The sequence below is a fragment of the Hevea brasiliensis genome, chromosome 12, assembly GCF_030052815.1.
Source record: "Hevea brasiliensis isolate MT/VB/25A 57/8 chromosome 12, ASM3005281v1, whole genome shotgun sequence".
NCBI classification, from domain to species: Eukaryota; Viridiplantae; Streptophyta; class Magnoliopsida; order Malpighiales; family Euphorbiaceae; genus Hevea; species Hevea brasiliensis.
The window spans coordinates 23,628,451-23,649,599 of record NC_079504.1 but is presented as its reverse complement, the minus strand read 5'-3'; the positions used below and the strand labels follow the sequence as shown (position 1 = coordinate 23,649,599).

Here is a 21,149-nt window from a genome sequence, read left to right as displayed (position 1 = left end):
AAACGTGTTTGGGTTTTAATTTCAATTTTTCAATAATAATTATTTTGATTTAATTTTACTAACCTTCTATAATTATTTCGATTCAATCGCTTAAACTTTAATTAATTAAAATAATATTATCTCCATTTATTTTTATATATTATGTTTAAATTTTTATTTTATCTAAAATTATTTATTACATTTAAAAAATCAATAAATATTATTTTTATGATTTTACTCTTTACCTTTATTAAATACTATAATATATATTTATATAATTTTTTTTTATGTACTATTATATTTTTTATAAAAATAAGATTATTCAATCATTTTCTTAATTATTAAATTAATATATAAAAACTTAATAAAAAACAAAGTCATCCTAAATAATAAATTAAAGAGAAAATCTATAAAAATAAATTTATAGGGACTCAATTAATATATATATATATATATATATATATATATATCTCTTCTGCCTTTATCCCATTTTAAATGATATTTTTAAAAAAGAAAATTTTCACTCCATTTGTTATTTAGAAAAATTAAATAATAAATTTTTTTCTAATTTAACCCTTATCTATTATTATTTTCAATATAATTATCTCTTATTATCACCTTGATCCTTAATTATTGTGTAAATTTAAAAAAAAAAGCCTTGAAATGTGTTTTAACTATAATAGAAATACTATCACTCTTATTTATATTATTACATGATATAAATATTTATATTAATATTTAGAGATTAAAAAAAGTGAATTATGAAACATTTATCCTTCTAATTCAGTGTTTTAATTATGATTAAAAAATGATATCATTATTTTTGCACTTAACCATTAATCCAACATATATTTTCATTAAATATTTTTGCTTTAAATAATTATATAAATAATTAATTATTAATAATCAATATTTAACAACTAATAGTTAATAAAATAGCTAACAACTAATAAAATAGCTAAGGGTTATAAATAAAGTGATTCTTGGCAGCAACTCAAATTTTAAAATTTTTTGTTTTTATTTTTTAGTTTTTGGGTATTTTAATTATTTCCAAGCTTGCTTGGTATTTTATTAATCTTTGTAGAATTCAAGATAAGAAAAGAGAAATGAAGGGAAAGTACACTTTCAAAATAAGTATCCCTGATTCTTTTCTTCGCCTTCATTACTTAGATGCTTTATTTAAATGAAGTTGTGGCAGATGACAAGAACAGTCATAAAGGTGGAATTGATTTGCTCTCTTTTCTGTAACATTCCAACAACAACAACTTTCTTTTAGGTTAAGTTTTTCAAAACTCCCATTACAATTTTCCCAAATGTGTATTGACATTTTCTTCATAGCACTGTTTCAGAATTTGATAAAATCCTCAAAAACCAAATTAAAAAGAAAACTAAAGAGTAAAAACCAGTGAAACTGAACCCAGAAAAAGAGACAGAAGAGGAGAGCAATGACATGAGTGTCATGTGAAGTGTCGAGAAAAGTTAACCTTTGTGAACTGAAACCCCACCAAATCAAACGAAAAATCTTCGCTATAATGACATCTAACTGCCCCCATGAAAATGAATATTTTTGCTTCCCCTCTCTAAAATTTCTTTCGCTATTGTCATCTTCCTAACTTTACAGCTATCAAGAAATACATACATATGGAGAAATGATTTCTGGTGAAAAATTCAATCCTGGGTGACCATTCACAAAGTTTGTAGTTCTGGGGTTCCACTCTTAATCCTAGCTTGCTTGGGTTTAGGTGGCCACACTGTGTTTATCCTTTTCTTCATCTGCAAAATTTTTTTCATGCCAGAACAAATAATTGAAATTGTTTGATGTAAGATCAGCCAATAATTGAAAGTTTGAAACTTGAAACTTGAAACTCTACGCTTGCTATGATTATTGATTTGAAATAAAGTGCAGTGAATAAGAAAAGTGTCATGAATTATTAGGTTTCCGCTTCAACATAAAGTAATAAATTACAATTTATTCTGCTAACAAAAAAAATTACAATTTAATCTTAATTTTTAATTTTTTTAATTTTAAAGTAATTTAGTTCCATCTATTTTAATTTTGTTAATAAAATTATTCTTTTATTAAAAAGGTAATTAAAATAATAAATAACATAATATCTATTCATAATTTCAAAATTGCCCTTGACCATAAAGAAAAAGTTCTAACTGATACCCATAATGAAAATTTGATAAAATGGTAGATTTGTAAACATAATCAAATTAGAAACAGAATTTTATTTCAAATTAAAAATATAAGAATTTAGTTACAAATTTTATTAAAATTTAAAATTAAATTATAATTTATCCAAAATAAAATTTAATGAAAAGCTTCTTGGTGAGACCGGCATGTAGAGCCACCCGTCCAGGTAAAAGGTAACCCTGGCCCCTGCGAGACATTTATCCAGGTAAAAGGTGAACCCTGGCCCCTGCGAGACATTTATGAGTCGGCATAGCATCCCTATCGCCATTCCTTGTTGTTCAGGCCACTCACAACAGCCAACCAAGAATGGTTGAATGGTTCGCGTTTCTATTTTCACGTGGGTTTCACGTGACTCTCAGCTGACTAAACACTAAACAGGATGGACTTTAGACTTTACGCCACAAAAGAGCAACGACTGTAGGCTGCTCTCAAGCAATTGTCACTGTCACGTGTCATGAGACTAGAGGTTGCTGGATTGAAAAGAAAACGGCCCCGTGACTTTGAAACAGCTGACGGAAAGCGCGTGAAAAAAGTTTTCTATGGGGGATTCTGGGTCCCACCTAGACATTCTAGACTGGAGCTATTTCACTTCCTCCTTACGCTCCGATCTTCTCCTGCACCGCCAATTTCTCCTATCGACACGCCAATTTCTCTCGAGTTTCTTAGCAAATTATCAGTATGTTTTGCAATGAGTTTTAAAAGTTTAAACTGTTTTTTTTCATAAAAATATAATTTTAAATATTATTAAAAAATAAATTTTAAAAAAATTATTTTATTATTTTAATATTTTTATAACTAAAATTTATTAAATATAAATTTTAATTATTTTTTAATATTTTTAATTAATATATTTAAAATAATAATTTTTACACCAATAATTTTAATAATAATATCAGACATGCCAAACGCGCTAAAAAAGGCGAAATCAAAATGTTAAGAGATTCAACGGTATACATGCTCAAGCATTCGGAGCATGTGTGTTCGGGTCTGGGTCCCCGTCGACATAACCCGAGATTCATTCTGGATTCTCTCTTTGGGTTGGCTAAGTTTCGTCATTCGTCATCATCATCTGTATCCCCTACAAGTAACCTTCGAGCATTACTATGAAGCGTGGCAACCACATCTTTCCAGATTAAACCACGTGTAATATCCTACTTCCAGCACTCAAATTCCACGATGCCGCGAGTGGGTCAAAAGTCATAACTCAGCTGCTTGAAGTCCAAGATGCTCTCTTCAGCTACTGGCGCCGCAAATGAAGTGCCCGCACCACTCGCACTGAGCCTGCACGTGATTTGTTTGTTGATTGAATTTTGGGCGAAAATTCACTTCTTTCTTATTCTGCGCCGAATTCTGCGCGGTAACTGAACCACGGTCAATAAAAAACTAACCACGGTCAAGAAATTTGAGCCTCTATTTTAGAATTTTTGACATCAGCATTTACACAAAGGCATCGTTACGCGTTGGATTAACATAGGATGACGTCAGAAATAATATTATATTAAATAATGAATTTTTTTGGGTAGTGTAACGGCTGAAGCATGTTGAGCACAGCTGTGAAGCATGAGCTGACTTTTGATATTTTGACAATAATTTAATTGAAGTAATTATGGGATTATTGAAATTTACAATTAAGATCGTGGAAGAGAATGGGGTTTTGGTTTAAGACATGTTCTGCTCTACGAATGATTAGCACTACACTAAGAGAATTGTCTCGATCACGTGACTTTATTTCGGAGGAATTATTGAATTAGTTTGTGTAATCTAATATTTATTCAATAATTATTTCATAAGTATTTGTTAATTTAATTTATTTACAGAAGAAACAAATTGAGATTTGAGAAATTAAATTTAAAAAAAAAATTAAATAAAAAAAAAGTGGAGTTTATAGAGATAAGAGAGAGAGAGGGCTTAGGCGTTAGGCTCCAAATAGATAGTGTGAATGGAAAAAAAACAAAGTCAACAAGGTTACAGATACCATTTAAGCAACACCAACTGCAACTCCCCACTCCCCCTTCGACACGTGTCGATACATGAATAAGACTTTACTGCACGTGTCAGCAATCAGCGGGCTCATTTACGTTTGATTGAGCATTTTATACGTCATGAGTAGAGCCAGGCTGTGGCTGAGTAGGAGAAGAAAGAGACTTTGAAAATTAAATTAACAATAAATTAAGCGTGGTTAGTAAGAGAAAATAGTAATTAAAGACGTGATTAATTAAGATAATTAAGGCCCCCACCCTCGTTATATAATGCCAAGAGAGCTAGTAGAATAAAACAGAGAGGCTTAGGGTTGTCCACACATAGAAATTGAGAGAAAAGAAGAGTGCTGTGAAAGATTTTGAGATTGCTTTTGATTTCTGGTTTTGGTTTTCTTCTTCTGTTAATTCCCCCCTCTATTAATCCCCGCTTCTCTGAATCCCTTTCTGTTAATCATCTGTCTTTCAGGTTCTATTTTTTGGGTTTGTTTTTCAGAAAATTTTATAAACAAATGAGTAGAAAGCAAACTTAAGAAGGGTTTCTCGAAGGCCAGGTGATTTCAGAATCGAGATCCAGGCTTTTTCATTTTAATTTCCCGAAGTTTTTTTCGTTGTTTTCTTTTTATTTTTCATAGCTGAATCAGCTTGGAGGGTTATTTTTTGGTCCCTCAAGGTTGGTTTTTTAGGCCTTTGAATCGAAAAGGGGTTGTATATTTCTAAACCTCTTTGATCTTTTCTTTCTAATCTTTCTTTCTAAAGGAACCAGCTATTCTTTAATTTGCTTAAGAAGCAGGTGGTGCTTTTTATTTTAATCTTGATTTTTAAGAATTTTAGTTGAGAAATTTAGCTTGAGAAGGCATGGCAGCTACAATGGATTTCTACAGTAGCAGACATCTTCAATCAGACCCCTTTGGGGGTGAGCTAATGCAAGCACTTGAGCCTTTTATGAGAAGTGCTTCCTCTTCAACAACCCCTTCTCCTTCTCCTTCTCCTTCTCCTTCTACTCCTTCTATTTCCTCTTCTTTACCTCCCCTTCCCTCAACTTCGTATTCTCCTCATGATTACCTTTCTTTTTCCTCTTCTTCTTCTTCTTCTTCTCCTTCTCCTTCTCCTCCTGATTTTCAACAGCATGCTTTTTTGTATCCTGATGGTTGCTCTACATCGTCTGCCTTTCCATTTTCAACCGGGTTCTCGATGCATGACCCCACTGGTTTTCAGCAACCTAGTTCAATCGGGCTTAGTCACCTTACTCCTTCCCAGATTCATCAGATCCAGACTCAGGTTCACCTCCAGAACCAAAATGGCTTCCCTTTCCAGGATTATCATGTTCAGAACCAGCATACCCTCAACTTTTTAGGTCCCAAACCCATCCCCATGAAGCAAGTTGGTTCACCACCAAAACCCACCAAGCTCTACAGAGGAGTGAGGCAGCGGCATTGGGGCAAATGGGTGGCCGAGATTAGACTTCCCAAGAACCGGACCCGACTCTGGCTCGGTACTTTCGACACAGCCGAGGAGGCGGCCTTAGCTTATGACAAGGCGGCTTACAAGCTTCGAGGTGATTTCGCAAGGCTCAACTTCCCTAACCTCCGTCACCAGGGTTCTCACATCAAAGGCAAGTTCGGCGAGTACAAGCCTCTCCATTCCTCAGTTGACGCGAAGCTGCAAGCTATCTGTCAAAGCTTAGCGGAATCGCAGAAACAAGGAGGAAAAGCTGAGAAGCAGTCAAACTCGTCGTCTACCAAGAAGAAAGCCCAGGTGGGGATGACCGTGCAGGCGGCTAAGGAAGCTGAGTTTCAGCAGAAATCTACTCTGGACAAGTGTTGCAAGGTTGAGACACCGTCTCCTGTATTGACTGAGAGCGAGGGTTCAGGCGGATCTTCTCCTCTCTCAGATCTCACGTTTCCGGATTTTGAAGAGGCACCGTTGGATGTTGATTCTGGGAATTTCAATTTGGAGAAGTACCCATCTTATGAAATTGATTGGGCTTCTCTTCTATCCTAGATTTATCATGTTATCTATGTCAGTTGATTAGTTCTTTCGTGTTCAGAATTTTAGGGATTTGGTTGCTGCAATGAAGTTTTTGGCAGTTGCAGAGCCAAGGTTGTCAAGGTCTTGGGTAGAGTGTCATTGTTAGGATAAATAATGTTTATGTTCATGTAAATCTGCCTCCATGGATAGCTGTATTTTTATTTCCTGCTTAAACATGGAGAATTTGTACTTCTTGGTGTTCATATTGGTCTTGTACTTGTGTTCTGTTGTTAGCATCCTCTTATTATCTTTTCTTATGTATAATTCAACTGTCTTTTGTTGTGATCTGTGGTAAGAATTTGCTTGCTTGAACTTGGATATTGTTATAATAATTCACGAAGATCTTAAAATAGTTCAGTACTTGGATAAAGATTAGAAGATATCGACTCCCATTTGCCATTTCCCATTACCAGCCAAAGGCCTCATTTGGATGATTATGATTTTTGACCCAACGATGAAAAAAAAAAATCTGGGTTTCGAGTATTGAATTTAGTTGCTAGCCATCAGTTGCGTGCCAACTAAGAACAAAGGAGTCTCTATGGTTACAATCATTGTGTTAGGCTTCTCAAATTCTTGGCCCGTCAATTTTAAGGGGTGCACTATTTCGGACGGCAATGAAAAAATAAGAACGAGACTTGAATGGCAGGAGGAAAAGTCTTCCAGGACTACAACTACCACACTCCAAGGAACCATTAGACTCACCTGTCACGCAATTCATCTTTTCATCTTTTATGATATATGATTATAATCAAAGATGCGATTGAACTGTGCAAAGCAGCAGTGTAGGCAAAATCAATCTCTAGATTATAAATTGTTCAATGGACATGGCCCGTGCACACAAGCTTTTCAACAATTTGCCTTGGATTAAGGCTTGCAAAAAGAAGCATGTCCAAACATATCTGTCAGTTAAAACAGATTAGAGCGTGAACCAGGCTCTGATCTCCAAACCCACACTTTTTACAACCTTTTATGTCGCCAAATTATTGTACACATGCAAATCACATTGTATTCACATGATTTGGCTTCTGTTTTCACCATAAAGTGCAAAATACAACTGTTGTCTTGTCTTAGTATTGAAATCTTGTCTTCCTCCTTTTTTAAACATTTCCAAATTCCAACAACCCTGCACAGTAAAACCCCAACGAATTTTCTTGTTTAGGCTGCTGGAGTTAACAAATATGTCTTCACATCCAAAGCTTCAAAGTGCAATGAATCACATTAATTCAAGACTTTGTCACCCACATGTTGTGCTTGCAGGCGTAGTATACTCGTATGTGAAAGTGTACCATACTTTATATCATAAGCAAGAAATCTAAAGAAGATACCTCTCAGGCAAACAAGGACAGAAGAGTGGTGGGAAGTTGGCTTTTTATTATTATTTTATAGGGTAAAATTAGGAATATTGGATAAGTAGATGAAAAGTGTTGGCATTTCTCATCTCTTGTCTGTTCCCTAACTTTAATAAGCATTATTATACAGAACAAAAATAGAAGTGAGTGATGATTTTCAGAGATGAGCGGCAGCCTCTCTTTATTCTTATTCTTTCTTCGCACGAAAAGGCTGTGTTCACACCAAGAAGACCTTAAAGGAGGGACAAGAAGAGAGTCCTGAAAAGTGGAATGCTCTAATGTGCTATAAATCATTCAAGAAGTCAATATTTATCCACTTTAATCCAAGATTTTATTCAGCCTATGAACCCTGTAGTCCAAATATTATAGAGTATATTTTAACTTTATAATAAATTTTATATTTTTATCTCTAATTAATAAATATAAATGCAATTTCCTTTTCCTTTTTGGGCTTCTATGTAATTATTATTCTAATTCATCTAAGTTGTAATTTATATAGGACAACTCGATTAATTAAATTTTTTTTGTTGCAAATAATTTATTCAAAAAAACTATAAGATAAATTCAATTAGAATTAAAATTAGAATATACTTGGAACTATATAAACGAGCAAAGGTGAAAGGCTATAGCGTGGCTTTGGCTAATGTAAAAGCTAAATGTGTCAGCTGTGAGCCAAAAAGCCAAGAGAGTGTGAAGATAAAAGGTTACCAAGTTTGTTTTCATATATAATTATTACTTTTACTTTTATTTTCATATAAATTAAAAATATATATATTTAATATAATTAAAATAATAAATTTTATTTAATATTTTCCTAACATCCCTTTTACTCGTATTCCACCACTCCCCAAAGGCATTAATGCTTGTGTTGACAACTTTGTCTAAATACATTTCGGCTAAGTGATCCAATATTCTATGATTGCACTCTCTCTCTCTCCCTCAAGCCCCATCCGAAAAGTTCTTTTGAAATTTATCATTTTTCAAGAATGAGATATTAAGGAATTTCTCAGTTTAAGTTTTGACATAATATGTTCTTTTCATTTTTTAATTAATAATGTGAACATAAAGATTGAATTTCTACTTTTCTACATTATTAAAATAATAAAAGCATAAAATCCTTTGGTTCATCGGACTGAGAATCCTAAGTGATCTAATTCATACAATATTCGAGTCCTAAACGTGGCAATTCGCTATTGTTGGGCTCGATGAGCACCTTATTCATTCATTCATGTTAAAACAGCCCAGCTGTGGAAATGTTTATTGCTGTGCTGAGGCTTCAAATGTGAAGACCAAGGAGACAAAAACCATCTGCCATATTGAACTAGACCTCTTCCCCCAAGTTATTCATGTCTGAAAAATTATTAAATGCACCTGGAATATTGTTCATTCAGTCATATTCTACAATTTATGAAGGGATCCGCATATATGTGAACATAAAGAGTACTAAAATTATGTGCTCCAGCTGCAGTTGATAATCTTACATTCATGTCCATACCAGCTGCCTTGTTTCCTGGTAAAAACGCTCATGGGGTGGGGTAGTTGGAATGTCAAATTTAAAGCACAACATAATGCCCTTACGTTCACTCGATTCAAGTTTTCATTGGATGATATAGGATTTACAGATCCAACATGACAAGTTGAAACGAAGAAGATTGCATCCCTTTCACATCTATAATGAGAAAGAACCATTGGTGGATTTCTCCCACTTGTCATCACAGAAGATCTCTAAGTCTTGAGTTTCCACGGAGAGCTCAAAATATCTCAACTCAAGATGGAATTCATGTAAAATTCTTGTTCAAAACTCTATCATAAACTTAAGATGCAATATATATAATAAAATTTATATATTTATATCTTAAATTCATGATGAATAATATATATATTTCCTTTTTCATAACCTATGCCCATGCATTTGAAGGCCGGACTAAATGTGCGCGCAAATAATCATAACCAATACCCTTTCCCCCAAATTCCCATTTAAGGAGAGGGAATCTACTGTTCTACCTCTACTTGGCCAGCTTTGTTAGACCATTGGTAACTGGATTATTACACAACAGACGGATACTTGGGAGATATGAGCACCCTCATTTGTACCAAAAGATAACAAATGAAACCAAAATCATCAGACAAAAATGCTTGATTGTTTCTTCATTCCCACTTCAGAATTCTTGATTTCTTAGCCAAGGAAACAATGAAACGCCCCTTTTCACCCAGATACTTGTATCAGCAGTGCCATTACATTAACCACAATGAGACCCAAGAGACATTTCATTGCAAATATAAAATGAACTATAAAAAATAATTCTAATTCATTGGTTCATACATCATGAATCTTGACAGAAAGTTAGTTGTGATCCAAAGCCGCTGGACAATTCAAAATGTTGTGTCATTCAACCCAATTCTATTTGAGAAGCCAGTTACTGACAAACCAAACAGAATACAGCAACAACCCAGGCCAATCAGACGTGCTATCAACTAAATTTACCGATTTCCATCTTCTTCTTGATTGCCCTTTGACCATGATATATAAATGAATCCAGTATTCCAGAAACAGTGAAAACACCTAAGGACAGAAACAATTAGAAATAATTGATAAATCAAATCAAGACATGAAAGATACAATGAAAGTAATTGGTAGGGGAAAAAAATTATATGGCTTTGTTGGCATATCTTGTATCCAAATGATAAATAGACTTGGATATAAATGAAGGTATTCCAAAACAAAATAAAACACGCATAATATCTTGTAAATGAAGTTCCACTCTTCTGCAACACATACAAAAGGTTTTCCACAGACATCATTGTATCTAAATATAATTATGAGCCCACAAAAATTCTACTACATTTTTTATAAATGATAATGATCACAGCTACAAAAATCAGGACAAAAGAATAAGGGAAAATGCACACTTGACAGGGAAAACCACTACCTGCTACAGACCTGGGCACCCACTAAAATCAAAGGAGGCCAATAATGCACATTAAGCATTTATGGTCAAAATGGACACAGACTTTTTGGGGAATAACAATGAACCATGTTAGGTTAGTAGGACATAGTCCATATGGGAAATGGCACAATCCCAGTTATTTCTACTGAGAGGGGGTGAGACAATCCCAATAATTGATGAGAATAACTCAATCAGGAGTACAGAAAGTAAGGTTGTGCTTACAAAATGATGATGCAATATTTCAGGGATGGTCTGTTACCTCCAACAATAGCGCAGACATTTGTTAGGAAGTGCAAGAATGATATATGCTCCTCTGTGAAAGTCACCTGCAAAAGGTAAACCAGGTAAGAAAAAATGGGACAAAAAATTCCCCATAATCAAGCAGATGGTTCAAACAGTGACCCTGCGTTATTGATGCTATAAAATTTAAACTTGCTTGCTCGGCATGACTATGAAACCCACCTTAATCGGAGAAAGGTCATAAAAGAAGAAAACTCCTGGGAGGGATTGAAGGCGACCCACTTCTGCAGTTCTATAATGTTCAGTCACAGAAAACTGGAAAAGAAAATTTCCAAATGTCATGTGCTTCACATTTAATATATAAAAGAATTTCAAAATGAAAAACTTATATGAAATGTTCCACACCTGGTTTGACTGAATTGTGTGCCCACTGATATCTGTGTACACAGTAGGTACAACCTGCAAAGACAAAGATCAAATTTCTTTAATCAGTTGACCAAACTGAACAGAGAAGTGATAAAAGTAACAAATGCACTCATCCCGAACAATGACCTTGATAAAATACTGGTACATTCCACTTGGGGTTTCTTGTGTCCAGTGCACACTGGAAGTTGGAAAGAAAGAAAACAAAGGAGAATACCATCATATAGTGTCATATTAGGTTAAGAATAAAAACAGTCCACGCTTAGAGCAAAATAGATAGATATAATAGAACAGGTTACAAGGATAGAGAATTACCCATCAAGAGGATTCACAACACCAGGAAAATATTCTCCAAAAGCTAGCCTATTAATCTTGTGACTTATCTGCATTACATTTTACAAATTAGTCATACGGCTTGTCCAACAAAATGATAACTAGATTAAAAAAAAATTTTTTTTTTTTTCAGTAATAGATGTCTAATCTCCTGGTAGACCAAAAGTGTAGATTATCTCTTACATTAAAACTGTCCTTTTGAAATGCCAGCAGATCATGTACGTGAACATTTGATTGTTGAAAACTCTTGCCAGGTGCAAAGTGAAAATTACCAGCCACCTTATTAACTTCCAAAAATCCATAAATATTGCATCCTTCACCTTCCTCATCCTTGATCCTTTGTAGAAAACCTTCCCTTTTGCACTGAACAACATTATATAATACTTATCACATTCATCCAATCATGTTCTCCCAAGAATAACTAGTAGTTGTGCAAGCACATATAATCTAAAAGTTGCTTAGCCCTAGAAAACATAACAAATTGAAAAACAAGCTGACAGACCTGGTCAATCAAATCCGGATTTGACAGTGCCCAACCTTTCTTACGATATGCTTCACGAACTTCCTCACAAGAATTACAACAGTCCTCATCTGACTGCAATATAAAAGGAAATATCAGCAAGCACCACAGACAAATAGAGAATTTATTGCAATATGATTTTTATCATCAGTAAGGACATAAATTAAGACTATTCCTAGGAGACCTCCTGAAAGCAAGCATGAGTGCATGACAGAATGCAAGCCACAAAAATTGATGTCTCTCTTCTTCATTTTTTGAGAGGGAGAACAATATGAAAATGTTAGAATGCTGAGCTGATTATTTGACAATTTAATGTGGGATCACACTGTTATTTTCTCAAAACATTGCCAGACAGATAAGCTTACCGCTTCAGCACCATAACATGAACCACAATATGTCTCATTATGATCAAGCCTGCCGCCATGTCTCTGCAAAGGCTTTTCAATCTGCACCAAGTAGAAATAGTGATGAGTGACACAAGAAGAAACAGAGAGGCAAAAATATAATTTAATAAAACCTGCATGTTAAAACAGACCAAGCATAATGGTCTTAGCATCAGAAATAGAAAGAAATCTTTGGGATGAGTGACATTTTGTAAATTATAAACATTGCCTGAAGATCAACGTTAATGATGCTCCATCCAAAAGAAACTGACATGCTATACCTTAAAATCCCAATCTTTCTGTAAGTAGCTCCTAATATCTGATCAAGTGTAGAGATGACAAATGGAGCAGTAAATTTGAATAATTCAGGCATAGTTTGCAGACCTATCAAAGGAATCTATTGCCTATATCTTTTGTTCTAGGCCCATACACATATAGGCAAAACATTAGACTGACTAATTTAGAGTGAGACACTTGTTATATAGCCACAACTTAACTTCCATTTTGTAAAATGAATTATCAACAACACTCAAAAACAAAATTACTTCTTTGTGAAAATTATTTATCATCTCTGATCTCTCTGCTCCTCAAATTAGTCAAGAACAATTAATATATCCCCAGCCTTGAGTAGAGAAGAGTTCATCCTTGCATGAGACTCTAACTCTCACTTCAATCATAAGACAAATTAAGGTTAACCATATTGCTGACAAAGAGAAGTTGATACTTGCAGACATAATCCATGCCATCATGATTCATGATAACAACTTGATGAGATAATGTATTTGCAAACAGATATATCCAACATGGAAAGGGCATACTTTCCACCACAAGTATCAATGTAACAAATATGAAGGTAAATTGAAGGAACTCAATTCAATACATGATGTATAACAATGTGGTTCCCAACAGAGACTTCAAAAATATGGTATTACTAACCTTAGGAGCACCGATACCCTCTTGTCGTGCTTCTATTACATTGCCGTGAGAATCTAGTCTTTTCTTGATAATATCATGTTTCTGCAAGATATACAAGACATCTTTAGCAATAGACATTCTAAACTTCGTAAGAACTAGGTCAAAAATTATAAGAATCACACTCCGTGTATTCATGAAATTAGAGAAGTAATGCCTAATAAACAACAAAAACAATCAAGTGAGAGATTATGATGTCCCGTGATACATACTACATCAAGATGCTGCTCTCCACTGATGTCCATGGCATCAAGGCTAAGAATAGAACATGGAAGGGCTGGAAAAGTGACATCAAACTGCACTTTCAGGAATCAACAGGAATGCAGATCTATTACTTAGAGATACAACAAACGTAATAAAGAGCATATAATGCAGAAAAAAATTTAGGAAATATATCATTACCTAATACAAATAGAATTATAAAAATCATTTGATTTACAGATTTGATGCTCCCATTAAATTTTTTGATAAAAGCAAAAAATTCACAAATCTTTTAAGTATGATAAAATTCACCCTAAGTCTAATGAATGGAAACTTTTGAACATTATAATAGAAAAGCAGTTTCCATCACTTAGAAGCTAATTGATACTTCTGTAATTTGTTAAATTAAGGCATTACATTTATACGTAAAGTTTCGCCTCTTGAAGTATCCACTACAAGCTTTGTTTCAGTGACAGCATGGAGATACAATCCTGCAAAAAGAAGAAAAATTAGTGATCCAGAAGAAAACTAGGCAATTTCTTTAGAGAAGAAACAAAAGCCCTCTACGTAATTTCTAAACTGATAAACTTTAACAGTTATGGTGAATGTAAAAGAGCAATTAGGTCAACAACACAAGTACATGGGATCAACTAACCTTATATCATTATTGCATTACTTAGTTTCCAGTTGTCATAATAAACCAGCTATGATGTAAGGTATTCAGTGTTTAGCAATCAAGAAACAACACGTTCACAAGATTACTATTGCAGAAACAAATGGATGTGCAAAAAAAACCACAGAGTGATGCATGGGCAGAATGTGTAAATGAATTTCTAGGATGGTTGAAGTGGAATCTATTGAATAAAATTTTAGAAAAGCCACACGCCATGTATACCAGAAAAAACACCAGCATGGAAGATTGATCACATTAAGGCGATTCATTATAAGATGCATTTAAAGAATTTCCCTCGGATCTATTTGATTTTCATCGATTTTATGGAGATGATGATAAGTCAAAGCCCAAGGACTGGGTTGATCAGGTAGAAAACAAGCATAAAATGGTGGTTGAAGAAATTCTAGTAAAATTTTCAAAGCATGCTAATCCAAAAATAGCAGTAAAAGTACACAATGATTTTTAGATTTTTGGTTACATTCTTTCAAAAACCCATTAATACCTTTTGTGGCACAAAAAACAGAGGATAGCTGGTTAATGGGTATTATTATGGACAAAATTAAGAAAATAAACTCATTTGAAAATTAAGGGACTGAAATTTTTGATAAAGGAACAAAGCAAAAACTCATTCCCCAAATCCACTACAGGATATATGTCTGCACAATTTGCATCCATCAGTAATCATCTCATATCCAAGAAGTTTGGCTTAACTAGCCACATCAAGGAAATCTCAAACGACAGCATAAAGATCCAGCTAGCACAAAAATAAGAGCTCCACATGCAATTATAGCTTTAAAAAAAAACCTAAACTTTCAATTCAAGACAATTACAAAAGCACCGAATTAACCCCAGAAAAAGGAGGTAAAATATAGCCCTTCATACAAAGACACCAACCTTTTCTCTAATTTCAAACAATCAGCTCAATTTCGGAATCATAATAAACTAGTTTAAGTTCCAATTAACTGCAAATAAGGCCTATACAGATCCAATTCATTGCAAATAAACAATAACAGAAACAAATAGAATTGGAAAAAAAAATAACATAAAACCCTAGGGGATTTTAGCACGTACGGAGCTCGGAGATGAAGAGGAGAAGCATGACGATAGAGGAAACGATAGTGATAATGCCACCGGAGAGTGTCCGGCTGTAGAAATCTTCATTGATCTTGGGATAAGCATCCAAACTCCTTAGCCTGCTGATTAAGCCCTCCATCTTCCGCAGAGATTAAGGCAAGGAATGGATGGATGAGGAAGGATAAATCGATCGAACGATGATGTTATGAATAAATAGAAAAATTGAAGTAGAGAAATAAATTAAGGATGAACAACCGAAATTAAAAATATGGATTTTTCAGAAAATTGACCTAAGACGCCTCGTTGTAATAGGAGAAATCGATCTCAACTTTTTAACGAGGCGTTTAGGGAGGCAGCTAAAGCTGACCTGTGTCTTACGTTTGTTTTCTTCCAATGGGATTCTTCGCCGGGGGAGAATTGCCTCTTCTAGACTTCTACCGCGGTAATTTCGCTCTTTGGATAATTACTGCGTTTCTAGAAATTTCCAATCATTGTTTCTAATTTGTAAGTTTTAAAAATCTATATCAATAACCTATTTACCTTCCATAAAAGATATATATAAATATACGAATAACGAGCGAACCCATAAGCCGATAAAAATATCTTTCATTTAATTATTAAATTACAAATAAAATTAATAATATTTAATTTTATTTTTATTATTTAATAATAATTCCTAAATTAAAGTAAATACAATTTTAATTAAAATAAAATACTAGAAATCGCATAATGAGTATAATATCATCGTAAAGGATGAACTCTATAGACAATGTAATTTATTTTCATAATAATTTGTTTAATTTATTTATTTTCATAATAATCTTATTATTTAATTTATATTTATTAAAATATATAACTCTAAATCCGATATGATACCAATATTTGAGAGATTGGAAAACTAACTTCTTTAATGTTCAGTTTATAATTATTTTTTTTTCCCCTTTAAACCTTCTTAAATGTATTGCTAAGTTAGATACTTTTTTAGCTCTCATGTGGTTATTGTACTCGTATCATGTTATAGAAGTTCATGTGTCATTAATTAGCAAGATCAATAAATATAGTTAATGATTTATTTAAATAAATAATATAATATAATATAATTTTATTTTATTATGCATTAAATTAATATGAGGAATTCAATTTTTAAGATTATCTACAAAAAGATTTTAATCAATATTGTAAATTGATTTAATAATATCATACTTTATATATATATAAATATATGTCAACCGTTTAAGAATCAGAGTTCTAATAGGATTTTTACGGAGTGGGCAATTTTGTCACTTTTATTTTGCATGTATCTTAAAAACTTTCCTTATTATGCTACTTAATAACTTTTATAATTTACTTTATAATTATATATTTTTAATTTTAATTTCTCAATTTTATTTGGATAGTTTTCAAAGACATAGATTTAATCACGTACATATTAAAAAATAATATTGAGATACAATAATAAAATTGATAAAATTTTTAATATCTTAGAAAAGTATTTTTTATTTAAGGTGTGTAAATTATTTATATTTAATGTTTGTAAATTATGTTAAATTATATATATATTCTTTGATTATTTATAATTTTTTTTATGTTTTAGAAAGAATTATGACTATTTATAATATGAAATATGAGTGAAATAGTTTTTATCTTTTTTTTTAATTAATTTATTTATAATCCAAATGAAGTATAAATAAGTGGTTAGTATATGAATCAATGAAAAATATATGATTTTATTTAATATTTGAAAAAACTATTTATACTGAAATTCTAGTTAATAATCATAGTATAAATCTAAACTTAATGAATAGTAACATTTTTTTGTCAATAGTGTAGACTAATATTAATGCATGAAATATATAGTATATATCTCAAAATATCAATACATCAAAATTTTAATTTATATAAAATTTTAACTCTAAAATTTTACTTTTGATTTTGTGTTTATATCAAATTTTTAAAAATGTTTTAATTAAACTATATAAGTCTAATATATATATATATATATATATACCATTTATAAGTCTACAATTAAATACCTTTACTTTCATTTAAAAAATTTACATAATTAAATATTTTTATTGTTTAAATATTACTGCTAAAAAAATTAAGTAAAAGAAATTTAAAAATTAGAAGAAAATAAATTTTTAAAAGTTAAAATAATAAAAAAATTAGAATTTATTTTCTATTATAATATTTAAGATTACATTTTTTAACCCTTTATTAATTGTATTTGACAAATATATTGTTAAGGAGAAAAATATTAAGAGTATATGTAACGCCCTCACTTTAGTTAGTCCGTACATTCTACTATTTTGACGACTAACGTCTGTTCGGACAGTTAGGATGTTTGGAACTATACTCAAACTAGAGTGAAGAGGTATAAATTGACTAAATAAAGACAAAGAAAAATTAAGGAAAAATAAAAGAAATGAATTGCAAATGAGTTAAACGAGTTGGGGGGCACAATGATGGGTGACCTCACCGGAAAACAACTGCAAAGACAGTTGTTGACACCAGACCCGCGAGGAATCCTAGGAAAATAATTTTTAGGACTTAATTAAAGGTTTATTGGAGTATAAATGATATTAGAAATATCAAAAAAAATTTAAGAGAATTTATTTATCAATACAGACCAAAAATAATCCGGTGAGCCTAATGAAGGGCATTTTGGTTATTTCAATCATAGAGTTGAATTTTGACCTAAATGTCAATTAAATTGAGAGAGATTAAAACACAAATATAAATTAAAAAGGTGAAATTGTGTAGGGAAAAATGGGAAAATGAAAAAAAAGAAAGAATTAAAAATATAATTATAATTGTTAATTATGACATCATTAAAAAAGGAAAGCTTGACCAATTGAAATTTAACAAATAGTTATAAGGGATAAGAAAGGGCTTAAATAGAGACAAATTTCATTAAAAATCAATTCTCTTCTTCTTCTTTAAGAGTGGCCGAACCATGCCCTTTGCAAGTTTCCTCCATTTTTTATTTTTAAAGCTTAAAATCCCTCCTTTCTTCACATCAAAACCCTTCTTCACTAAAAACTTATCCCACATCATAAGGCAACTCTAGGCAGCCATAAGAAGTAGAAAACTCAAAGTTTTAACAAGCTAAGAAAGTCATCAAAAAGGTTAGTACACTAATTCATCTTTCTCTCTTCATTAAACATGAAAAGCATGTTTAGCTAAGTATAAATTTCATGAAATTAAAAAGAAAACCTTGAGGAAAGAAACCCTTGAATTTCGGCAGCCCTAAATGAAGTAAGAAATTGATGTTGTTGAGACTATTGTTGCCTAATTGAAGTGCTATGAATGATAAATTGTAGTTTGGGAGTAAGGAGAAATGAATATTGAGAGTGCTTCTCTTATGCAGGAATTCGGATCTATGAGTCCAGTATACTGTTTGAGCTATAACTAAAGTTGTGTTGCTCCAATTGATATGAGGTTAATTGGAGGTGAAACTATACTCAAAATACCCCCATTTTTTCATGAAGAAATTATGCTCAAATTCTATCCAAATCTTGACCTAATTACTGTCCCAATCCGGCTTACCAAATCCTGAGTCCAGAAAATTAACCAAATGAACAGTTAATAGTACATGTTCATTTGGCCATAACTCCCTCTAGACAGGTCTAAATGACCTGAATTTTATACCATTTGAAAGATTAGACATAGGACTACAACTTTCATTGAGAACACCAAGCCTAGAAATGCCTCTAACCAAATGAAATTACTGACCCAAATTAGGTCACCAAACTGACCAGAATCAATTATTCTTAGAATTTCCTGGACATAAACCACCCAACCATTTTTGGCAAAATGACCATAATTTGGTCTATAAAAATCCAAATGCAATGAAACTAATAGAAAAATTTTTATAAGACATAGGTCTACAATATTGGTCTTTTGACCATAACCGAGAACCCAAAAGAACTAGGTCAAATGGTTAGAAAAAGTTAGTATATGAAAACCGAGAATTTGATCAAACTACACTTGACCCCATAACAGTCTTTAAGTCATATCTCCCACTAAGAAACTCTAATTAGGAAGAGCCCAACTATTCTGGAAACCTAAGAAACAGGGCTCCAACTTTGATTTAGAGACTTGCCTCGAATTTTGAATGCAAGAACCCTAAAATGAAAGTCAAAGCTACTGACCTGAACATGGACCCTGATGACACAGGGCACATTAGTCCAGGCCAGTGATTTGGCTATAATTAATTCTACAAATCTTAAAAAATTGTAATTAAAATTTCTGAGTGACTATAAGACATAGGGTAATAACTTCTATGAAGAACCTTAAGCCCAAAAATGACTGTAACGGTTCCAATTAATTATAACAAGAAAGACTTCAGAATCTGTCTAATTCTTGACCCAGAAAGAGACAGTGAACCAGTTATGATTATTTGACCATAACTTTAGTTCTAAAACTTCAAATAATATGATTCAAAAGGAAAAATAAAGATAACACATAGAGGAACAACTCCCATGAATGATGTATGGCCAAACAGTGGCCACATCTTGACTAAATTGTTAAGTAAAGTTGAGATATCAAATTTGGACCTTGAGAAATGTTCATAAAAATTACTTGTTATATGATATGAAGTTAATCAAAATGAATTGTTAAACATAAAGTGACATGAATATGCATGTGAGACATATGTTTCCCATCATAAGTAACATGAAAATGTTAATAAATACTTAATAATATTAATTTGCCCAAAGTGTACCTAGACTTACTTATATAGTGTGGGTCGATTGGTATATCAATTAGGGACAACATATTGCAGTACTGCTCACAGGGATAATTATTGACAGACAACATATGTCTAAGATAATTGTTCTACTGGCTTTATGTCTGCTCGATGGCCATAGTGCCAATTTTCATTATTACTGGCTTATGCCTGCCCGCTAGCCTTGTGCTTGATATGACTGTTGTGTACTGGGTAGACATACGGATGTCTGAGTAGTATATTCTCGTGTATCCAGTCTTTATAGTATATCACAGGTTACTTGGGTACAGTTATGAGAAATAAATGTTTAAACTCAAACAAGTACATGAGAAAACCATTAATATGAAGTATATAAGACCGAATATAATATACATGATAAAAAGATATCGACTAACTTAATTGCTTCCAAAGTTTTATAAACATATAAAAGACTGTAAATTCATATAATTGTATATTTCTTTATAATGTTATACGCAGGATAATTATTTCAATTATTTCGATATTTTTATTTCAATTTATGCACTACTAAGCAATATGCTTAGCGTGTTGGTTCTTACTACGCGTAGGTACTGGAGAGCAACAACAGCAGTAGGGCCTAGACTGGACTTAGACTATATCTGCTACAGCGTGGGTTGTCAGCTCATCAATTGTTTTGGTAGGGCTCATGTGCATATTAGATTTTGTATTTTGATATTGTATGTAATTAAATGATGTAAATAATTCAGGATTGTATATGAATTGTAAATATTATACTTGACTTTATATGAATGAAATAAAATATTTTATTTTTCTTGAAAATTGATATGAGCACGAGGAATAATATGATGAATGAATAGATATAAAGGTTATGAATTGTTTTAAGAGGTAGCATGAAACCCACCATGCACTAAAAGAACAGAGGGGACTCTGTCTGGGTCTCCATAAAAATAAAATGGGATAAAAAAAAATTTCTACAAGTGAGATAATAAAATTAAATGGACGTTAAATTAATATTGTAAAAGATAAGACAGGATAGGTTGCTTCGGTACCGAATGTAGTACGCCTTACTCGGCTACACTGTAGACGGAAGAGAGGTGTTACAGGATAATACTTATTCTATTATTTAAAATAAATAATTAAGT

General features: G+C 32.3%; 2 protein-coding genes across 2 annotated transcripts; one reads left to right on the top strand and one right to left on the bottom strand.

Moving 5' to 3' along the window:
* Nucleotides 1-4,435: 4,435 nt before the first annotated feature.
* LOC110633776 (ethylene-responsive transcription factor RAP2-13) lies at nt 4,436-6,470 on the top strand. The gene has a single exon (XM_021782529.2). It carries the CDS (start codon nt 5,011-5,013, stop codon nt 6,154-6,156), a length of 1,146 nt encoding a protein of 381 aa, XP_021638221.2. The 5' UTR covers nt 4,436-5,010; the 3' UTR covers nt 6,157-6,470.
* Nucleotides 6,471-9,654: 3,184 nt separating this feature from the next.
* LOC110633780 (uncharacterized) lies at nt 9,655-15,687 on the bottom strand. Its single transcript, XM_021782536.2, has 13 exons — nt 15,297-15,687; nt 13,970-14,043; nt 13,564-13,647; nt 13,316-13,396; nt 12,362-12,442; nt 11,979-12,071; nt 11,660-11,839; nt 11,459-11,526; nt 11,273-11,324; nt 11,126-11,179; nt 10,943-11,035; nt 10,740-10,806; nt 9,655-10,095 (listed from the first exon to the last, which is right to left on the bottom strand). Exons 1-13 carry the CDS (start codon nt 15,436-15,438, stop codon nt 10,004-10,006), a joined length of 1,161 nt encoding a protein of 386 aa, XP_021638228.2. The 5' UTR covers nt 15,439-15,687; the 3' UTR covers nt 9,655-10,003.
* Between the last annotated feature and the right edge of the window lie 5,462 nt (nt 15,688-21,149).